This window comes from Haliotis rufescens, unplaced genomic scaffold (assembly GCF_023055435.1).
Source record: "Haliotis rufescens isolate VD_foot unplaced genomic scaffold, xgHalRufe1.0.p SCAF_60, whole genome shotgun sequence".
Classification (NCBI taxonomy): Eukaryota; Metazoa; Mollusca; class Gastropoda; order Lepetellida; family Haliotidae; genus Haliotis; species Haliotis rufescens.
The window spans coordinates 1,026,400-1,050,975 of NW_025964335.1; the positions used below are offsets into that span (position 1 = coordinate 1,026,400).

Genomic DNA, 24,576 nt, shown 5'->3' on the forward strand with positions numbered 1-24,576 from the left:
AACACTGATGACCCACAATGCAGCTCTACAAGCTGTAACTCACTGACCACTGCCTCTCGCTATCAGTCTAACACTGATGACCCACAATGCAGCTCTACAAGCTGTAACTCACTGCCTCTGGCTATCAGTCTAACACTGATGTCCCACAATGCAGCTCTACAAGCTGTAACTCACTGCCTCTCGCTATCAGTCTAACACTGATGACCCACAATGCAGCTCTACAAGCTGTAACCCACTGACCACTGCCTCTGGCTATCAGTCTAACACTGATGACCCACAATGCAGCTCTACAAGCTGTAACCCACTGACCACTGCCTCTGGCTATCAGTCTAACACTGATGACCCACAATGCAGCACTAGGAGCTGTAACAGTTGACCGACCTACCGTTGCCCTGACTGTAGATCTTGATGTTCCAGCCGCGGTACTGGGACGGTGTCTCAACCCTAGCCTGGTAGTCTCCGTTGACGTTGGTGATGGCGAACTCTAGGCCAGGCTCCAGCATGTGCAGCTCCGTCACCTGCACCGAGAAGATTGTTGCATCACAAACAAAACATTTTAGCTCACCTGTGTGTGAGTGAGTGAGTTGGGTTTAACACCGCTTTTCACAGTAGTCCAGTTATATCACGGCGTGTCAGCTTAATGTGGGAGGAAAGCCCGAAGTGATGCAGGTCTCAGACGTTTACAACTTTGGTGAAACCCACGAGCACGGGTATAGTGCTGACAAACCTCGAAACATAATCGTGGCGAACCGGGATTCGAACCCACAATCATAGGTTTTTTGCAGAAGTACTTTACTCAGAACTAATAAGTGGTGCTATTTGGTGTGTGATAGGATTAATGTAAGGTTGGATTAAGGTGAGGATTCTAAACCTGACTGAGGACATCTTTAGATAGAAATCCACTGATGCTTGAGAGGAGGGGGGTGTCGCATTCATATTGAGTCGCATTTTTGGCTAGGGTCCAGTGGTCGCATTATCTTGGAGACGTATTAATTTCACGATTTACAGTATTTACTGACATTTGCAGCTAACTGAGGGCGGAGAATCCGTCTCCAAGCAGGTCTAGATAAATCCCAGAACACATTTCGATAACTCACATAATTGATCAGAGTCTGGTTGTTGAAGAAGTCGACGCCAGGCAGATTTTGGATTTTGGTGAAAGCATCGTTCATGGGCACAAATAATGTAACGCCACTAGACACGACTAAGAAATCCTGTAGGTCCTTCCGACTTCGATCAAGCACTTGACGGAATTGGCTGCAAAGAAAACCGATGAAATTACTATTTAACATCCTTAGAATTCCTGAGTTTGTTTTCACATCATCATATTCAAGGAATTTTATGGACATGTGTCAACTGAGTGAGTGAGTGAGTGAGTGAGTGAGTGAGTGAGTGAGTGAGTGAGTGAGTGAGTGAGTGAGTGAGTGAGTGAGTGAGTGAGAGGAGTGAGTGAGCGAGCGAGTGAGTGAGCGAGTGTGGTTTTACGCCGCTTTTAGCAATATTGCAGCATTATAAGGCGGGGGACACCAGAAATAGGCTTCACACATTGTACCCATGTCGGAAATCGAACCCAGGTCTTCGGCGTGATGAGCGAAAGCTTTAACCACTAGGCTACCTAACCGCCGCTCGACCCCCCCCCCCCCTGGATTTGAAGTGTTTGTACATTATTAAACTTGTTTGTTGTTTAACGCCGCACTCAGCAATATTCCAGCTATATGACAGCGGTCTGATAATGATTGAATCTGGATCCAGTGATTGGGATACGATGACATGCATCAACCAATATGCAAGCCTGACCATCCAATCCCACTAGTCGTCTCTTACAGCATGGGTTTCTGAAGACCTATTTTCTACCCAGATCTTCACATGTTCATTAAACTTGTTTGTTTGTTGTTTAACGCCGCACTCAGCAATATTCAAGCTATATGACGGTGGTCTGTAAATAATCGAGACTGGACCAGACAATCCAGTGATTAATATCATGAGCATCGATCCACGCAATTGGGATCGATGACATGCATCAACCAAGTCAGCGAGCCTGACCACCTGATCCCGTTAGTCGCCTTTTACGACAAGCATAGTTGCCTTTTACAGCAAGCATTGGTTGCTGAAGATGTATTCTACCCCGGATCTTCACGGGTCTGCTGTGTTAGTTACAGATCTTCATGAGCATGTTGTAACCTTTTGTGCCCCAGTGAAAAACTGAAGACGTCAGTCAACTTTAAATAAAAAGTGAGGAATGCTGAAATGGTAGTCCTAAGCAAATTTATCCTCAAATATCGGTCACTTTGTCATCTTGACCAGGCTGTATTTTGTACAGTGGAATCCCCATATCGAAAAACTTGCTTTTTCAACGAATCATCAGATAAACAAATTTCAGGATCTGAATCATTTAGTAAACTGACAAGAGTTATCTCCCCTGCCCAACTCAAACAATCCATAACAAAATTTAAGAAGATGAACATCTAGGGAGGTTACTCCCATCTACATGGGAACAGAAAGGTGAAGGTCACTACCTGAGAACACTGTCGAGCTGGATCTGTTCCCTGGCTGTGTTGTAGACGAAGCCAAGCAGAGTGTCCACAAAGTGGATCACGCCATTGGACAGAGTTAGGTTGCCCCTGGCGATGAGTGCATTGACGCCTCCTGCGCTCACATATACTGAACAAAAACAATACTGTGTCATAAATTTGTTTGTTTTGTTTGTTTGTTTGTTGTTTTACGCCACACTCAGCAATATTCCAGCTATATGACGGCAGTCTGTAAATAATCGAGTCTGGACCAGACAATCCAGTGATTGATATCATGAGCATTGATCCACGCAATTGGGATTGATGACATGCATCAACCAAGTCGGCGAGCCTGACCACCCGATCCCGTAAGTTGCCTTTTATGACAAGCATAGTCGCCTTTTAAGGCAAGCATGGGATGCTGAAGACCTATTCTACCCCTAATCTTCACGGGTCTATACATTTCCACATACAGGTGATGATCATTTGTTGGTCAGGGATCGTCAATTTTCTTAGGAATTAGGTATTGAAATATTTGAATTAAAAAATACATCCTACTCAATACATGAAATCTGAAGTTTGATACGGAAGGTAGGGCTGGGACAAGTCCAAATTTAATACCCAGGTACCCGACCCCCTATTACCCGACCCGACCCGGGTACCCACGGAAGGTCTCAAGAGTTGGGAACAAAATGTCTGATTGGGAATTGTTTTACTGCAGCCCTGGCAAAAACTATTTAGAAACATGTATCAAACATGGTGCTACGATCAAGCCCAGGAATTCCAGCCTAGTTCAGCAAGGGTGGAAACGGGATTTTTAAAGTCAGTTAACTCTCTTGCCTCGGGAAGATGCCCATGGCTTGTTCTCTGTTTAGAAATAGTGACAACACCCACTTACTCAGTGCTCCTGAGACACTCCGGCACTCAGCATAACACCACTTCCACAGGCTAATTTGCATATCACGTGACCGGACTTTTCTCTTGTTTGTAAACAAACACGCTTTTCCAGAAATCAGTATAGAACAAACTAATTCCTGTAGTTGGGGACGCTTTACATATTGTTTTGCATAATTATATAGATATGCTACTACAACTGCTACAGTGAGTTGCATGACAATATATATTTATACATCAAAGTGACCGTATCGCTAGCTCTCTGTCGGGCTTCGGTGACAGCACGTGGAGCCGTACAAACAATGTAAACAAAGGATAACTACGCAAAAACAAGTATCTTGAATGGACTGTGTAAGATGTGACGAATCATCACATGGCGCTGGCCTGTGGCAGAGGTACTATGCTGGCTGGCTGCCGGACGCATGGAACTCTGGGTAGGAGAGTGACAGGGACGTAGTATTTCAAGGATTTACATGAAACCTCTCACCGAGTAGTTACTGGCATCAAAGAACATAAAACTTCGACAGCCAAAGCAGACAGCAAATCAGTTCTCTCAGACCACCAGCAAATGTTCTCCTCCCATCAAATTCAGTTTGACAACGTCCTAATCCTCTCAATTAAGAAAACTCTCAGAGACCACAGAAATCCACTGCACAAACCCTTGATCAATATTTAGGCATTTTATGAATTTCCTAAGTGAATCACATTTATTCACTGACTGAAACAAACACTTCAAATATTGCCCATACAGGGCTTTTGAAGTCTTGTCTTCTATCAGCACTTATGGTTCTGATTTTTTTAAATGTCAGGCTCAGTTTTATTAGACCCCCAAATTCATTAAAATGACCTTAACTAATTGGTACAAATAATAATAACAGTGAGTGAGTGAGTATGGTTTTACGCCGCTTTTAGCAATATTCCAGCAATATCACGGCGGGGGACACCAGAAATGGGCTTCACACATTGTACCCATGTCGGGAATCGAACCCGGTCTTCGGCGTGACGAGCGAACGCTTTAACCACTAGGCTACCCGACCGCCCCTATTAATAACAGATCTCATGATTGATTCAATGATTTGAATCAGAGCTCCAGATAAGCTTTTGGTGCTGTGGGTATTTTACCCATGCATTTTAAAATCATTGGGTATCAGTAATTGTGTCTGGGTATTCAAATTTCTGTCACCCACTAGTTTTTACACATGTGGGTATTTAAGGTAAATATTTAAAAACACTATTCATCTAGTCCCTGCAAACTGGTGTCGTGTGGGTTCGAGAGCTTTATAGGACTCAAAACTACCATGATACTTCCACAAGAAAGTGTGATGGCAAATGATCATGATGTAACTGTCATCGTGGAGTTTGGCAAGGTTGACGAAATGTCAGTTTATAATTTCAAAATAAGTTTCTGATTTGCTAATCGAATACGCAGGGTTACTTCACAATATTTTGATGATACGCACAAGTTTTATTTTTGTAGCGTATCTGTAATGTTCGTTGCGTATTTGATACGCTTAAATTTTATTTTACTGCGTATTTCTGCATTTCTGCTGCGTATTTTACGCAGATACCCAGCTTATCTGGAGCTCTGTTTGAATGAGAAAACCAATGGACAGTGAAGTCTTTTCAAATCTGATTGACGTGCTTACCAGATTCTCGGATATTTTTTTTGAAAACTGCCCTTCCGTCCAAGCACTGAAAGCCCTCGTTGTGGTTCACAAACGACGTGTACACGGCCTTGTTGGGAATTGCATGCTGCTTGATAACCTGGACACAAAAATACACCGTAATCATTTACCGTCTTCAAGGGATTCCTGATTATCTGTTCTGAATGAACCAATTTTCGACACCTCAGTGCATATGACAAACATAATTATCCAAACACTGAACTCCAAAATGGAGGGTGCACATCATTAGCAAACGTAGAGACAATCTTCAGCCTTGGTAATAATCAGTGATTCCACGTTGAGAGTTGGTAATTCCAAATACTCCCAAATATATAACTGTATGTTTATTCATATCTATTGTTTGTTTGTTTGTGTGTTTGTTTGTTGTTAGATGCCACACTCAGCAATATTCCAGCTATATGACGGCGGTCTGTAAATAATCAAGTCTGGACCAAACAATCCAATAAATGGCATCATGAGCATTGATCCACGAAATTGGGATATGATGACATGCATCAACCAAGTCAGCGAGGCTAACCACCTGATCCCAATAGTCGCCTCCTACGGCAAGCATGAGTTGCTGAAGACCTTTTCTAACCTGGATCTTCACGGGTCCATATCTATTGTGAACAGGAAGGGTGCAGTGTGCGTGCGTGAGTGAGTTGGTTAGAATGTTGGGGCGAACCGGGATTTAAACCATGATTTTAACTTTCTAGCATGCCCAAGGGATGCAACTCTACACAGTGACTTGCAGTTCCTTAGAGGTGAGGTGAAATGGGGTTTAACGTTGCGTCCAAAATTATTGCACTTATGTAGCAACGTGCATGTACGTGTGTGTGTGTGGCTACTGGTACAAGTCCGGACTGATGCCGATTTATAGTGCTAGCCCACTGAGATACCATGCCGCAGTTTAACATGAATACCCTACTCAGACACAGTATACTGACTCCGAGCCGACCAGTCCTTGTTTTAGCCCCTTAATGCAGAGCGCCAGACAGGGTAACAACAAGTACCATCTTTTAACATCTTTTGGTATGACGCGGCCGGGGATCGAAACCCCAAACCTTCCGCTCTCCGGGTGGACGCTCTACCACTAGACCACTGAGGCTGTCCTGCCGTTCCTTAGACAACAAGGCCACCCTTAAACTAGTGAGTGAGTGAGTTGGGGTTAACACCGCTTTTAACAGTATTCCAGTTATATCACGGCGTTTCAGCTTAATGTGGGAGGAAAGCCCCAAGTGATGCAGGTCTCAGACGTTTACCACTTCGGTGAAACCCACGAGCACGGATATGATGCTGACAAACCTAGACACATAATTGGGGCGAACCGGGATTCGAACCCACAATCATAGGTTTCTGGCGTGCCCAAGAGACGCAACTCTGCACAGCGAATTGCGGTGCCTTAGACGACTGGGCCACCCGTGCCCCCCCACCCTTAAACTAAAAGAGTATATTGTCGGAATGACGTTGTATGAGTACATACTCTGGCCAGCTCGGGTTGTTTTGAGCGGAGTTCATCCAGCTTTTCCTTCGGTATTTTGTTGATGGCCTCATCGGTAGGGACAAACATGGTGAAGCGGAGGCTGTTGGTTAGTGGGCTGATGGCCTGGGCGTAGTACTCTCCACGAACGTACTCGGCAACTTCCGTGAAAAACTTCATTCTGGAGAGGAACAAAAACAGACATTACTGGAGAAATCAGTAATGACATACCGTATTCGACGTAATAAGTGCCCAGGGCGCTCTCAAAATTAGAAATAGGGGGGCTCTTATTAGAATATTATTTTGTCCAAAAAAAACAGAGTTCAAAGATTAAATTCCGTGGTTTATGCTGACAGCCTGAAATGTTTATATACGAGAGATATATTTTTCCAGAATTTAATTGCCCATAATTAAGGGTGCATATAACACACGAGTGCGTATTATACGCGAATAAATAAGTATTGTGTACATTGATCAATCGGAAAGGGTGCTAATTGGGATTGTTCACGAGCCAAAATATTAGCAAATATCACCGTGGGCGCTTATAAGAGCGGGGCGCTTATTACGTCGAATACGGTATGTTTTGTCATCTGAGTGCTGCAGAGGAAAGGGAAAGATGAAGTAATGGTCAAGCGGAAATAAATGATTACGTGATGGTGATTAAAAAGCATCATTTATCCTCATGCTCCAAACTTACTTTAAAGCGGGCTGCAGAATGTCCGGCCTCTGAATGTAGCCGTACACTCCATACGGCACGATGGGGTCAAGGACACGGTCGATGATGTGGACAATTCCATTCTGCGTGCGGACATCAGGCTTGTAGATCAGAGCTCCATTAGCGTAGTATTCTGTCCGACCAGCTAGACCGCTGACTATATTCTATGAAATATAATGGACAGCTTAAATTACATGAAACTCAGACCTAGTACTCTGATACAACCACTCTCAACAAGAAGATCTCTCAACACCTTCAGAAGAGAGTGTGTCAGAATTTTCGAATCAGCCAATCAGAGTCAAGGCTGCTAAATTCTTGATACAAGATCGTGGAGTTATAATCATGATAATGTGAACAAAAAAAGATCAAGCAGATCAGAATCCAAAACAATAAAGCTGGTGTTATATTATTGTACATATTTTATACATCTTGTCATTTCTGAATCCCATGGCATTTACACCCAAACGGGTGTTCCATAAAGGGAATATTTGAGTTCTGTGCAGTTTTTCCCGAATAAAGGCAGTAAAGAAATTAAGTAAAATTATTTTTTAAAGCTGACATCTGATTGGCTCAAGAATTCATCTCTGAATTTTATTGGGCGATCTTAGTTCGCTGAGGGTTCAGTATGACGCAACCTTCTAGGGTGGTGTCGCCAGATCTTCATGCAAAGGGGCATCAATTCCACTTTGTTTGTTTGTTTGTTTGTTGTTTAACGCCGCACTCAGCAATATTCCAGCTATATGACGGCGGTCTGTAAATAATCGAGACTGGACCAGACAATCCAGTAATTGATATCATGAACATCGATCCACCCAATTGGGATACGATAACATGCATCAATCAAGTCAACGAGTCTGACCAACCGATCCCGTTAGTCGCCTCTTACGACAAGCATAGTCACCTTTTACGGCAAGCATGGGTTTCTGAAGCCCTATTCTACCCTGGATCTTCACAGGCGTGGGTTCATTTCCGAGGAAAAGATGATTTTACCGCAGCCTGTAAATAATCAAGTCTAGACCAGACAAACTAGTGATTGTGAACATCGTATCCGATGATGTCATCAAGGTACTATGACACACAATCAACAAGTTACCGAGCCTGACCATCCAATACATGAACGATCAGCATTGGTTGCTGGGGACCCATTCTATCCACAGATCACATCCGTAACATTTTACCGTCGTACAAAACAACCTTAGCGCTACGACTGTCTTAAGTCTATGTTAAGGTATGAGAGTTACGATCATCTAAGCGCTAAGATAGCTTTGTACAACAGCACCCAGGTGTTTTTGTAGCACACATATAATTTCCATGTAATACAATAAAATTCTATCCATGAACCTTCTGATCCAAGCTCTGATACCTTATCCACATGACAAAAAGAGGTTAATCCCGTCAGCAAGCTGGTGAGGATGTCATCATCTGTGAGATGCCGAACTAGGCTGGAATTTCGTGGCTCGATCGTAGATTATCTCTGATCAATTAATCAAGATCTATATTGTAATAAAATTGGTCTTACTTCATGAAGTGCATCAAATCACTTGAGCACCTTGATCAAAAGGTGATTAAAAATATGAAAAGATTTGGAAAATAGCTGTCAACGCCCAGTTGACAGTACACATGCTTCGCAAAACCTGCAGTTGACCGAAATCAGCAATCTTAAGTCCATGTTGTTTAAGAAGTGGATGTATAGCTCGTTACCAGATTTTGATTGAACTATGCATGGATTTGTAAGTCCAGCCAAACGTAACTCCTGAATTCCAGCCTAGTTCGGCAAGGGTGGAAACTGGACTTTTATAGTCAGTTAACTCCCTTGCCTTGGGAAGATGCACACCTGCAACATACTCCATTGTCAACAGAGTGAGTGATTATTGTTTTACGCCGCTTTTAGCAATATTCCAGCAATATCACGGCGGGGCACACCAGAAATGGGCTTCACACATTGTACCCATGTCGGGAATCGAAACCGGGTCTTCGGCATGACGAGCGAACGCTTTAACCACTAGGCTACCCGACCGCCCCTTGTCAACAGAAGCACGTCCAGGGCTGTGTAGGGAACTACAGTCCGTTTGACTCCAAATGAGAACGTTGAATTGCAAAATAACTCGAAATCCAGAAAAGTGTATGAAACATCAATACGGTACTTGACCATGAATACCCTGTACCCAACAAAATCTGAATTTTGTTTATTTTAAGACCCAGGATTGATGAAGTTCTTTAAGAAACTATCATGTAATTTTGTATAGAAATGTGTACATGACACGTAGGGGGGACAAACCGTGGAAGGCACAGCGCAAGCACGCATGCACTGCACATTCTGTGGTAGGGGAAATGACAGAGCGTTAGAGGGGCCGTCTCATGATAATTTCAGTCGCAATCTGACTCGCTCATGCCACAGATCTCGTCGTCGGAACTGCTGGTGCCTGAACCGACTGCCACTATTATAGGTTGGACTGTTGCTGGCCGTAGTCCATCTCGTGACCAATAACGTGGCTCTATCTCGTCAACGACTGTGGCCACACAACGCCTCCATGTTTCTACTGTTACCCGACCAAGGGATTCCTTTACGAGTTGTTCAACGTCTCGTAATTTGAACGTTGTGTTCGATCGTCCAACGTCACCCTTGACGATGCTCCATACCAACTTGATTGGATTCAGGTCGCAGCGATAAGGTGGCAGTCGCAAGACAGCGTGACCCTGACCCTTGATGTAACTGTCAGGTTTCATAGTTTTGATGATTTCATAGAGCTGTGGTTTCGTCGCTCGAGAAGGAAAGGTAATGTTCCTCCATCTTGCTTTCTGGATCCTGCACACTATGATACGGTGCATTGTCCATGACAATGAGAGACTTGGTAGGCAAAGCAGGGACTAATTTATCTTTCACCCAATCCAGAAATACATTGCCATTCATTTCTGTGTGGTAGTCCCTGTTGTCTTTGGCCTTGGCTCTAAAGACGAGGTCACAGTCTGGGAGAAAACCCTGACTAGCAAAACCAGCATGGAGAACTATGAGTCTTTCACCCTTTCCCATTGGTAACTTTCTACCAGACTCCTTACAGTCACCACTGGGTACCCACTGACTGCTGGCTGTGTGTGACGCATTTACCCATGTCTCATCTAAGAAGACGGGCTCATATCCTTCTTCACGTTTCTGCTTGATGGTACGAAGGTAATGATTTCGGAGACGAACAATGTCAGACCGTTCACACAACACAGACCTATTTTCTCCAGTTATCTTTTTGTATTTGTAACCAAATGTATGCAACAGCTGCCATAGTTTGTACTTTGTAACACGTAAATCATGGTCAGTTTCAAGGTGTTTCTTCAAAATTCTTAGGGACAGGTTCTTATTTTCTGAGTGCAGCTTAACAATTGCACGTCTGACTTGATCCCTCTGAAAACTGTCTAATTTATCAACCTTGCGTGGTTTTGACATGTTCCCTACCTCCTGGGCCTGACTATTTGTATCTCATTTTTAAGTTTCTGAGGGGACATACCCAGAGCTTTTGAAGCTCGTTTCAAGAATTTATTAATTGCATAAAATGGCTTTGCTCTTTCTGCTTCACTTCTAAAGAAATCATACACATTCAACATCAACTGTTTAACATCTGCGCATGACAAGAGTAGTGCATCTTGTCATTGAATGAACACGGTCACTGTGTAGCACGTGCAGACCGTGCTTGCGCTGTTCCTTCCACGGTTTGTCCCCCTACGTGTCACGTACACATTTCTATACAAAATTACATGATAGTTTCTTAAAGAACTTCATCCGTCATGGGTCTTAAATTAAACAAAATTCAGATTTTGTTGGGTACAGGGTATTCATGGTCAAGTACCGTATTGATGTTTCATACACTTATTTTGCAATTCATTGTTCTCATTTGGAGTCAAACGGACTGTAAGACATATTCTGCTTAAATGTGATAAGAACATGGTCCTGGCCACTTTGGAGGCCAATGTACCAGTCATAACATTTCCAAGTCCTGTGATGAGATTCGAACCCAGGACCATCTGATCTGAGGTAAGACACCTTGTCCACATGACCAAGAGGTAAACACCATCAGCAAACTGACACACCCTGCCTCATGTTCAAATGAATGAGAGTCAGGTTTGAAACTTTCATGCTATTGATGGTATTATTCAACTCTGCATTCCACTGTTCACCACATGCAAGTATATTGGTATAGGAACATCTACCCATGCATGGAGTAACAGAGACATTACATGATTAAAGCAGTAATTAAATAAAGATTTCAAGCCTTTTGTAACGTTTACTAGCCTCTAGTTATATTATCTAGCCTTGTGTCAATCAATTTCCTGCAAAAATCCATGCTTCTACAAGCCACTTTGAGTGAGTGAGTTTGGGTGATACCAATAATGAACATCATCACCAGCACACCACTCAAAATTTCATGTTCCTGGTCCCAATTACCGTATTCACCACTAGACCTATCTATGTTCCAAGATTGGTTAGGATATCTCTCATATTTTTTTAGTTCTGCTCCAGAAATGAAACGTGACAGACGGAAGAGCGGAAGGATCGACGGACAGCACCCATCCCTATATCCCCCTTCCACTTCATGGTGGGGGATAACAACATCAGTCACCAATAATGAACATCATCACCAGCCCACCACTCAAAATTTCATGTTCCTGGTCCCAATTACCGTATTTGACGTAATAAGCGCCCAGGGCTCTCTCAAAATTAGAATTAGGGGGCTCTTATTAGAAAATTATTGTGGTGAAAAAAACGAGTTAAAAGATAAATTTCGTGGTTTATGCTGACCAGTCAGCCTGAAATGTTTATATACGACAGATATATTTTTCCAGAATATAATTGCCCATAATTAAGGGTGCATATAACACACGAGTGCGTATTATACGGGAATAAATAAGACTTGTGTACATTGATCAACCGGGAGGGGTGTTAATTGGAATTGTTCACAAGTATATATATTAACAAATATCGCTGTGGGCGCTTATTAGAGCGGTGCGCTTATTACGTCGAATCTGGTACATGCTATTTTCCACAGCTTGGAGGGAGGTCCCATTATACTGGAGCTGTTACCATGGTTACACTAGTACACAGGCAGGACTGCAAATCATCAGTCACAGGCTCTCCCATACCAATCCATATGCTATTTTCCTGCTAATTTATGTAGTTTCTTACCAATCGTCTACATTTTACACGCTGAAATGTTTAATTTGAACATATAACAAATATAAAGTTTATTTATCACCTTAAACTGTGTGAAAAGCATTTTAAATAATGTTCCATCTCTTTTTGGTCTGAGACAGCCAGTAGAGGGCCCTGTTCCACAAAGTGATCTTAGCGCTAAGTCGATCAAAACTCCCATTCTTTAACACTGACTTACGACAATCGTAGCGCTAAGATCGCTTTGTGGAACAGGGCCCTGGCCTATACCAAGCAGCATGTATTTTGAATTGAAACTTAAATTTTAAAGCAAACTGAGGAAAACTGTGAAAAAAGGAACATGTTTTCGATCTAAAATAATGTGACTGGTAACTATGTACATTACGAGCCTCATTAAAATCAGACCTTAACCCCGATACGATACCAGTCTGCATGAAGCTCTGAGGAAATCTCCATAGGAAGTAGTGTTCTTTATGTGTATCTTGAAAACGAGTGAGTGAGTGAGTGAGTATGGTTTTACGCCGCTTTTAGCAATATTCCAGCAATATCACGGCGGGAGGACACCAGAAATGGGCTTCACACATTGTACCCATGTCGGGAATCAAACCCGGATCTTCGGCGTGACCAACGAACGCTTCAACCACTAGGCTACCCAACCAACCCATCTTGAAAACGAAGATAGTCAGGCAGTTCTGAGTGCCAAAGAGTAAAGCTGTGCTATTGTAACATGTCATTTCTGAGTGCCATGCCATCTACAAGGGTGTACTATTTAGGTATATCTCTGATCCTTCTCGGGGTTTTTCAGCTAAGATTGAATGCTCTGTATCCAGTTTGTACAAAAATGAAGCCAAATCTATTTTGAAACATGATTGGCTCAAGAACCCACGCATCCTTCATATAGGCTGGGCGTTCAAAGTTCGCTCTGGGTTGTAGGGAGGTTTCATCTGACCTTCACACACAGAGCTATCGTATCAGGGTATCTGAGTAAAAGACGCAACACCAATGAGATTGTCCTGAAAAACACTTACATCCCGCTTCCTTTCTCTCTTGTAGAAGAATATATTGGTATTTCCTAGTGCGCCCTGGCTTTTCTCTATCAGGAACTCGGTCATGCTGGAGGTCTGCAATACCTTGGTTACTGAAAGGTCAAGGTCAAACATCAAGGTCAAGGGTCAAGTTCAAACACCAAGGTCAAGGGTCAAGGTCAAACTATGTCTATCAGGATTTTAATCACACCTTTATTTTAGTGCAGGAAGTTCCGTGAGCATGGTGAGCGAGTGCTTGGTTCGATTATAATGGAAGCAAATTGAGTGTGCCATTTTAGTGAGTGAGTGAGTGAGTTGGGTTTAACGCCGCTTTTAACAGTATTCCAGTTATATCGTGGCATGTCAGCTTAATGTGGGAGGATAAGGTACACAACTCTGCACTGTACACTCAACTTACATGTGAACGACTTCACGTAGTCGGCCTTCTCGGTGGCTGTCATGCTGAACAGCTTCTGTCGCTTGTCTGGAAGCATCTGTTCGAACGCAGTGTCATTCGGGGCAAACAGGGTCAGCGACTGACCCATCTTGAAGAAGTCTTGTACCTGCATCCCGCTTGCAATCACAAGATTCTTGAACTGAGGACAAAAAATACACCATCAGCACCCGGGTTGACTGGAAGCAAATTATAGTTAGGGTGTCACTATATCATGTATATGGCCATCCCCCAATACGATACATAATCGCAAAACATAATTCGTGGCAATTTTGTGTGCATTTTTATATTTTAACATGTTCAAAGATAGGGCTGCAACGAATACACTATGAGTGAGTGAGTGAGTTGGGTTTAGCGCCGCTTTTAACAGAATTCCAGTTATATCATGGCGTGTCAGCTTAATGTGGGAGGAAAGCCCGAAGTGATGCAGGTTTCAGACGTTTACCACTTCGGTGAAACCCACGAGCGCGGTTATGGTGCTGACAAACCTAGAAACATAATTGGGGCGAACCGGGATTCAAACCCACAATCATAGGTTTCTGGCGTGCCCAACGGATGCAATTCTGCACAGCCAATCGCGGCGCCTTAGACGACTTGGCCAACAGTTCCCCCTCGAATACACTATGAGGCAAATGCGATTCGTATCACAAATATAGATTAACAAATACGAATATTAATTTTAATTAAGTCAGCAGTTGATGCAGTTTGTTATATTCAGTGAAACAAAAGCAACACAAATTATTTGACACGGTTTGTTAATTATTAACATATTATACATTTATATACTGCACTTACCCAGGTACTAGTGTCTGCTCAAATGCGACAATGACCAGTGACCACAATGCTGTCAAATTAAATGTTATAAGAGTGTTTGTTGTCTTTCAAGAAATCTATGCATATAATCAGCTGATAATATGTTCTTATGGATATTTTTAGATACAGGGTATGTAAATGAACATGACTGCATATTCATGATTATTAGATTCTATTGGGCACGAATAATGAATTCAATTCATGAATGGATACAGTTCGATTCACCGAATACGCGAGTGAATCCTAACAACCCTATTCAAAGGGCAAAAATATTATTAAAAACTTCCTGAATAACTGGTATCACATCAAATTCCATCAATAAGGAATTGTGACAGCTTTGATCAATAACCAGATGCCTCATTCCAAGAATAAACAAAATAGTTCTTGAAAGAGGAATGTCAGATTTTTCAGAAATTTATCCTAATTGATGAATTTATCCTCCCTAATTGATGATGTCATCACCATGACTAACAGTCCATCATAGTGATTGACAGGTGCTCATTACAAAGTTCATAACATAGTCATGTTTACATAGGTAATTAATTATTCACCAGGTGATACTCACTGCTCACTTGATATATTACATTTCAACAACGTAGCAACATACCAAACAGTATCATTAACAGAATGTGTATTTCACACTGGGAATATTATCCTGGAAACTGAATATGGTATTTGACGTAATAAGCGCCAAGGGCGCTCTCAAAATTAGAAATAGGGGGCACTTATTAGAATATTATTTTGGTGAAACAAACAGAAATAAAGTATAAATTTCGTGGTTTATATGAAATGTTTATAAACGACAGATTTATTTTTCATGAATTTAATTGCCCATAATTAAGGGTACATATAACACATGAGTGCGTATTATACGCGAATAAATAAGTCTTGTGCACATTGATCAATCGGAAGGGGTGCTACTGGGGATTGTTCACCAGCCAATATGTTAGCAAATATCGCCGTGAGCGCTTATTAGAGCATGGCGCTTATTACGTCGAATACGGTATCAGTATAATTTGTGGTATCAGAGCTCCAGATAAGCTGCGTATCTGCGTAAAATACACATCAGAAATGCAGAAATATGCGTTGAAATAAAATTCAAGTGTATCAAATACGCAACAAACATTACAGATACGCTACAAAAATAAAACTAGAGCATATCATCAAAATATTGTGAATTAAACCTGCGTATTCGATTAGCAAATCAAACTTATTTTGAAATTATATATTATTTTGGACATTCTTCAGGGATGTGAGCAGGTTTTCCCGAAAAAAGAGGAAACGTCTAGGGGGGTCTGGGGGCATGCCCCACCAGAAATTTTTTAAACATTTGATTGCATTTGAAGCAATTTCGTGCAGTTTGGACAATATTCACACCAAGAAATGTAATAAGTCAATGGCAAAAGTCAAATAAACAAGATGGCAGATGCAGTAAAATTTCTAAGTTAAATCAGTACTTTTAAAAAACCGGGCATAGCTTTCGCGCACCTGGCTACCCGCCAGGTCTGGGAGCAATACTGCCATAAACTTCAACCCCCATCCCCCAGACACAAGGACAACTGTCACAAGCGTGCAATGTCTGATGCTTTCCCCATGTTGAAGCATATTGAAAAAAACTTACCTTGTACTTACCTTTTGATGAAAAAAACAAAACTCATTGCAAACATAAGACATTAATACAACATATATCCCCATGACATGGGGTTTTGGACGCTGAAGAAACATTCATAAATTTCTCGCTTATCACATGAACAACTGTAAAACATCTCATTCACTTACAGGCTAAAAGACAACTTTATCTTAAAAACAAGCCATCAGCTGACTCTGAGTATTTACAATTTCTGTGTGACGCCACACCCCACGTTATAGTGCAAGTATTCGTGATAGAAAACGTATGATGTCCGAAAACCTATGCTGGTGAAAGCTCTGATCGAAAACAGGACAAACAGCGACGGTTGTCCGGTTTTCGATCATATTTTTCGGAGTGTTTTTTTTTAATTTTTGATTAAATTTTTACGCGGAACATGATTTTTTCCGAGGACTACTGTTTTAAAAAACGTGATTTTCCGCGTTTCCGCAGAGATTTCACATCCCTGATTCTTGCCAAACTCCACAATGACCGTTACATCATGATCATTTGCCATCACACTTTCTTGTGGAAGTATCGCGGTATTTTTTAGTCCTATAAAGCTCTCGAACCCACACGACAACACTTTGCAGGGACGAGACTAAGTGTTTTTAAATATTTAACTTAAATATCCACATGTGTAAAAACTAGTGGGTAACAGAAATGTGAATACCCAGATAGAATTACTGATGCCCAATGATTTTAAAATGCATGGGTAAAATACCCATAAGACCAAAAGCTTATCTGGAGCTCTGTATTATTATGATAATGGTTGAAAAACAAACTATCACGGTCAGTTTTAAATGTTCTTACTAAATTTTCAAAATGATGCTAACATCATGTCATCAACAAATTTCATTTTTTATTGATAATATTAAAAAGTTCAAGTGTAATATGAAAGTATTTTTAAGTTCACCCTCCACTATCCAGTGTATTGTCATGGCGACCGATTTCGGACAACCTTTGTCTGAATGAACGTTTAATTCCAAATGCTAATTACCCTGTAGCCATGACATATGTATGTCTAGAATCACTTAATTGCTTAGCCTAGCTAGGATTGTTTATAAAAACAACACTATGTGCCAGGTCAGCACATAGTGGTAGTGGTTGTTGTCTTGGTGCCCCGGAGCACCCAGCCTAACCCTAGCTAGGCTAAGGGTAAGACCTTTCTCTCCCTGGGTGCGTTGCAAAGCGCCAATCGCTTGTAAGCGATGTACAGCGATTCGCCTTACAACAGTGCGCTAACTTTACGCCGCTTGCAAGCAAAACAATCGCTGGCTGATGTCGCTTCGTTGTCAAACCAAAATGGCGGCTGACTTTGACAGCGGAAGAAGAAACTCTTGACTGGATCAACGAGGAAATGAGCAAAGGCAGCTCCACATCTTCAAAGTAGTCATAAATTTGATCAGCTCATCATCGAGCCTCTTCTATTACGTTCTTCATTACGTCAAGGCAACCAAGCGGTGGTTGCGCCGCCATTTTAAGTGTTTCAAGGCTCCAGGGTAATGAGCCTTTGGAATTAAATGTTCCAAATCTTCCATCAACATCAACAGTTCCACCGCATCAAGGGACTGTTAAAACCACACATGTTCGAATACACATATAGTATAGAAATACTTGCCAGCCCCGACCAAAACCTGCCTGCCCACCATAATCATATGTTTCTCAGGATAATTTAATTAAAACTTTAAATCGAATTCATTGAACATGAAGTAATGCAAGAAATGAAATAGCAAACACTTTTTAGGTCAGATTTGTATTTAATATCCTAGAATACATCATGTAAATAATGCTTATCATCTGGAAATATTTAGAATACTTTTACATATGAAATATAACCCGACCGTCGGGCAGGGGGATTTGAAAATCTGGCAGCCCGAGTTGAAATCAACCCGTCTCAGACGGTCGGGCAGGCAGGGATTTCGAACACTGGTATTATTTAAACACCACTAAAAAGTGGATTTTGTTTTGTGTGTAATGCAGCTAAATGGTACTTGTATTAAATGTGTTGCAAAAACTTGCAAAAAAAACTTATTCCATTGCCGATTATCCCTCAGTTTAGAATATTCAACAGATTTGTGCAAGATGGTTACACAGAACAAGAGGTGGATCATTTCGATCTCATTAAAATCAGGTCTTAGTTCTCGCTCAGTTCTTGCATTACGGGTCACGACAGAATGACCTGACCAATCAGAGAGTTGCTTACCAGATCAGGAAAGTGCCAGTCGGAAGGAGGTTTCTGATCATGCTACCCCTAGCTATCATTGACTATCTGTTCAAGACCTGACTTGGGAGCAGGTCAAGTCAAGAAATTGGCGCCATATCAATATTTTGGTTAACTGTCCTAGTATTCTCGACCAGCTCCACACCTAGCCGAGAGCATCTGGGAGCAGAACGGAAAGTTGTTGGTTAAGTTCCCGGCCATGTCATACGAACAGATGTTAAAAGATGGTACTTGTTGTCACCCTGCCTGGTCCTTGACATAACGTGGGTAAAATAAGGACAGCATTAGTTGAAGCAGACACACACACACACACACACACACACACACACACACACACACACACACACACATCACACACACACACACACACACGTCACACACACACACACACACACATGCACATCACTATATATTGACATTATTATGCAAGCATGTGTGTCATACAGATTTTTCAAGCGTCAGAATTCTTATATTTCACAAGTGAGAGCAAGGGTAATACATGCATTCTTCCAGAAGTTTTGTAAGTCTTTCGGCCCTTGGGCTTTTCCCTGTAAAAAGCTTTTGTGACTTTTAACCAATCATCAAACAGAATTGTGTTCACATCAAGAGGCAAGTTCATAAAATGTTACTGTATTCGACCTAATAAGCACCCAGGGCACTCTCAAAATTAGAAATAGGGGGCTCTTGTTAGAATATTATTTTGGTGAAACAAACAGAGTTAAAACTGAAAGATCGTAAATTTTGTGGCTTATGCTCCCAGCCTCAGTGAGTGAGTGAGTTGGGTTTAACGCTGCTTTTAACAGTATTCCAGTTATATCACGGGGTGTCAGCTTAATGTGGGAGGAAAGCACGAAGTGATGCAGGTCTCAGACGTTTACCACTTAGGTGAATCCCACGAGCACGGGTATGGTGCTGACAAACCTAGAAACATAATCGGGGCGAACCGGGATTCGAACCAACAATCATAGGTTTCTGGAGTGCCCAAGGGACGCAACTCTGCACAGCGAATCGCGGCGCCTTAGACGATTGGGCCACCCGTGCCCCCTCACAGCCTGAAATGCGGTCAGGTAGCCTAATGGTTAAAGCGTTTGCACATCACGCCGAAGACCCAGGTTTGATTCCCGACATGGGTACGATGTGTGAAGCACATTTCTTGTGTGATATTCCTGGAAATGTGCTAAAAATGGCGTAAAACCACACTCACTCACTCAAAACTTGGGCTTGGAAGATTAGCTGGTAACAGGTTACTAGGTTTACACGAGGTTGTCAGAACCTAATACAATATAGGGTAATACATTGATAGGTTTATAAAATAAGTTCATGCACACGTGAGTGTAATACGTTCTTTATCACACATTATTTCTTTCTTTTCGGGCTCCCCTTTACAAAATGCCCTGATCACGACTGCCGTCTTAGAAAAGCACAATTGTCCAATGACGTCAACAATATTCAGCTATGACGTCATTTCTTGTGTGACGTCATTTCTTGTATGACGTCATTCCATACTTATGTCAACATAAGATTTTAATGACGTAAACAATACACCGTTGTGCGTGAAGTGAAGTGGCGATTTTTATGAACTCGGTTATTTCTAACCCTGTGGGTAATAAATAAGCAACAATCATGAACAATCGTTGATCATTCTACCATGAATTTGGAATTTACTCGATTCTGATTGGTCAATCAGAGGCTATTAAATCATAATAAACCCCTTCTGATTGAAACAGCTGGTTTGACGGCCGCATCGAGGAAGCTAAGATTCATAGAATAGTACTATTTTCAGTCATTGTCAGTAGGCATATTTCAATAACTATATCTACAATTACAGGTTACAAAATGCACAGATGCGGTTGCTACAATATTCAAACGATGTGTGGCAATACATTTCGTGCAGAAAATTCCGACAGAAATCAACAAAGGGAATGTATTTACGTTTTGGAGACAACAGAGAGCTTGGAATTTTGGCGCTTTTCTATACACGACTGTGACGTCATATCTTTTGCATCACAATAAGCGATATGACGCCATAATGGTGACGCGCGATGTAGAGCGAAAGCCTTGCAAAGCTTGCTTTGTTTTCTTTAGGGATGCCCACCTCATTTTAGCTTACCAAGTTGCCGTGCTTATATGCTTTCAATGCCTGTAATATGTTCGAGTGAAGTATTACGGTGTAAACAAACTGCTTGAGTATATACAGAGCCATATTTTGTTCGGTGATTCCGTAATTCAGATCGATAACCCACTCAAAACACAAGACTCAACCCATGCCGCTTCACTCAGTATATTTGCTAACACCAAAGAGTTCACATTTTATTTAGTCATGGTAGAATGGAGATAAACATACTGTGTTTTCAATGTAGAGCTAGCTAGGTTACCTGTAGATTTTACCGCGCTAAATTTAACATTTGAAACCTCACGCTGCGCGTTCGGTTCCAAATTCAATTTAGCGGGGTTAAATCTACAGGTAACCTAGCTCTACATTGAAAACACAGTATGTTTATCTCCTAATTAAATCCCATTTCACCTCACTTCACTTGATATGCTGTGTATTTCCGAACACATTAACAGTCAAACAGCCCAAATAATCTTATCAAATTGTAAATTTGGGGACACCTTACAAGATTTTCTTTTGTCTTTTCAGATAAACTCATAATCATATTGTCACAACTGACTAAAATGTTTGAATCAACCCAGTGAGTCACGTTTCATTTCAGTTTCTGGCACACTTTGATCGTCCAGGTAAAATGACAATTAGCACATTTAATTCAATAAATAAACATGACCTGTAACAATCGTTCATGGAGACTACACTTATTCAAATGAATGGTAAAACTGTTTCGTCATGAGACATTGTTTACGGAAATGTGACAAAATGGCTGCCGTGTCGAGTTTTGTATCTACCCATCAACTGACGACTTACCTGGCCGCAATTCAAAGTGGACGACAGAGCCTCGAAAATATTCAGGGCTGTGTTGTCGACATCTTGAGTATTTCCGTGACATATAGATACCAGTATCACAAATGGTACCAACAGATTCGCCATAGTGGCCAATTCGTAATTGTCCAGGGCTCTTCGCGTGACTCTTGTCGCTATATACTCTGGTGTCGACTAAATATAGACAGGTGTCGTTACCTGAAGGGGTCGTCTCACAATATATTCTGTCAATAAAATCACAGGTCTTCGGAATTCGAAAAATTAAATACTAAGTAATGATTGAAATCGTTATATATTCCAGTTGACAATAAATACATCATGCAATTTTTATCTTAGTTGATGTAGACTATGTAAATAACAGGTGAATTGAATTTTGCTAAAAATCGATTTCTTTTATTGTTCAGTGTAATGGCATTTAATATCAAGAATTACACGAATTTAAGTTAGGTTTGGTTAGAAACACATATTTTGTAAATATTTAACTTATTAATCTTCCGTGGATAAATTGTAAACGCTTATCTTGAATCATACAACATTTAAAAGCGTATCTTGTTTATTATGTCAGGTATCGATTTTCCGCTGTCGTATTCACGTAAATCATCAATCTCAAGTCCCGTTTACGATCTATTGTTTTTGCGCGTGTTTGTGTGTATTGTACTTGATATCTGTAAAAAAGTCGCATTGCCAGGATGAATCATTCGAAACAGTTCCCCGTCTGACACATGTGTTCGATATTAATGTCATAAAAACACAAAGGGAGTGGTCATATGTTAAAGGTATAGGGGTGGGGGTGTTTCTGGGAAATTTTGTTATTGATTTGTTTTGCATTTATTTTAGGTTGTTAATATTTTCTAAGAGTGGGGAAGGGAGGGGGTTGGTTGGTTGGTTTGTTGTTTAAAGCCGCACTCAGCAATATTCCAGCTATATGACAGCGGTCTGTAAATAATCGAGTCTGGACCAGACAATCCAGTGATTGATAACATGAGCATCGATCCACACAATTGGGATTGATGACATACATCAACCAAGTCAGCGAGCCTGACCATTCGATCCCGTTAGTCACCTTTTACGACAAGCATAGTCACCTTTTACGGCAAGCTTGGGTTGCTGAAGACCTATTCTACCCCGGAATCTTCACGGGTCAAAGGGAGGGGGTGCGTTAGGGAAGTGAGAGGGTGCGTTAGGGGTCAGCAAAAGGGGGAGGGGATCGCCAATAATATTGCCTCTTTATTGTATAACTTAGCGCAGAATATACTGCTGATAACCAAAGTTGATAATCACTGAGTTGGGGAGGTGCCGTAGCCTTTTGGTTAAGGCGTTCGCTCGTCACGCCGAAGACACGGGTTCGATTCCCTACACGTGTACATGTGTGAAACCCATTTCTGGTGTCCCCGCCGTGATATTGTGCTGTTATATTTCTAAAAGCGGCGTACAACCCAACTCACTCACTAATCACTGGGTGTCTGGGATTCGAACTTACAATCAGCGAATCCTGGTAGTTATCAAATAACACTTGTGGTAACGTAGCCCACTTGGCGAATCGTACCATACAGGGTTAGTAAGTTAACGTTTATAGTTTCAAGTTATATCTACAGTATTTCAGCCACATTGGGACCATGCGGAAACAGAAACAAGTACGTGACTCTTGTAAATGAAATTCTAATGTCGTATATTATTGTGCCGTTACAAGTAACAGTGATTTTTTATTTAGTGGTTCTCAATCATGCGCTTCGCTTAGGACCGGAAGTGCTAGTTTTAGAACGTTCGTCGGTCGCAACAGCGACATTGGTCCTGTGGGTTCCCCAGTAATCCCCACATTGGTTTTTAGCATTGCATGCTGTATCAAGTCGAACTTATAAACTTATAAATAATAAACTTATAAATCTTAGATCTCAATTTTTTCCAATATTTTACGAGACTGAGCCTCAGTGTTGGATCGGTAAACTGATGACTGCTAGAAGCTAAATCACGTTTGGGGAAGACAGTACAATTATTATATCGGTAAAATATTATGGCTATCTCGTAATTTACGAACATATGTTTAGAATGATTATACCACACGCATTTTACAATCGGCACTGGCCGGCTTCAGGGGAAATGAGGGGTTTAAGTTCAGTACAATTTAACCGGCGTTTGTTCAAGGCATTCAAAATAGCCGCAGTTGTTTACATGAGCCCTCTGGTGAATATGACTTGTATGCAAAACATGCCAATTCAGGTTTGTGTATGGCCTTGTCTTCCATCGTCCGTTGTGCAGCATGCTTGTCGTAAGGGGCCACTAACGGAATCGGATGGTCAGGCTCGCTGACTTGGTTGATGCATGTTATCGTTTCCAAATTGCGTGGATCGATGTTTATGATGTCAATCACTGGATTGTCTGGTCCAGACTCGATTATTTACAGACGGTCGTCATATAGCTGGAATATTGCTGAGTGCGGCGTTAAACAGCAAACCAACCAACCTTCATGTCGAGCAGGGGCGGTGGGGTAGCCGAGTGGTTAAAGCGTTCGCTTGCACGCCTTAAACCCGGGTTCGATTCCGACATGGGTACAATGTGTGAAGCCCATTTCTGGTGTTCCCTGCCGTGATATTGCTGGAATATTGCTAAAAGCGGCGTAAAACCATATTCCCTCACTCACTCATGTCGAGCAATATTCCAGCAGCTCCAGCCTTTGGTGTTTACACTTCACAACTTTTGATAAACAATCGAGAATGCTCTTTCATCCAAGATTTTAAAGAGCGTCATACGACTTTTGCTCAGAAGTTGACATTTGACTCATCAGTGACAAAAATGATGCCCGATGCAATTCTCTATTTCGACTTGTACCATATGTTCCCGTGTATTTTTAGGTGAACAATTTACTTTCCTTTGCATGTGTTTGTGACGGGTGCCACCGGTGGACAGGATACGCTCACCTTTTCGCGAACACAAGCTATCATTACGATTTGATAATATTCTCAAACACATGCTCATGATATAGTCAGAATCGTACAAGCAATGATTTCCATTGGCTATATGGAAATGGTTTTGTGGCTTTAATTATTATGTAAGTGCAATAACCTTGACTGCGACGTTAAAAC

General features: G+C 41.6%; 1 protein-coding gene across 1 annotated transcript in view; it reads right to left on the reverse strand.

The window, feature by feature from the left end:
* Positions 1-21,670, reverse strand: part of LOC124140766 (fasciclin-1-like) — a 30,240-nt gene extending 8,570 nt beyond the window's left edge. Inside the window, exons 1-9 of the mRNA XM_046508498.2 lie at positions 21,482-21,670; positions 13,862-14,039; positions 13,447-13,556; positions 7,246-7,427; positions 6,552-6,729; positions 5,051-5,168; positions 2,517-2,661; positions 1,098-1,257; positions 386-518 (exon numbers count right to left, since the gene is read on the reverse strand). Of these exons, the coding sequence (XP_046364454.2) occupies positions 386-518; positions 1,098-1,257; positions 2,517-2,661; positions 5,051-5,168; positions 6,552-6,729; positions 7,246-7,427; positions 13,447-13,556; positions 13,862-14,039; positions 21,482-21,604 (1,327 nt within the window). The 5' untranslated portion in view covers positions 21,605-21,670. The remainder of the gene's footprint in view (positions 1-385; positions 519-1,097; positions 1,258-2,516; positions 2,662-5,050; positions 5,169-6,551; positions 6,730-7,245; positions 7,428-13,446; positions 13,557-13,861; positions 14,040-21,481) is intronic.
* Positions 21,671-24,576: the final 2,906 nt, after the last annotated feature.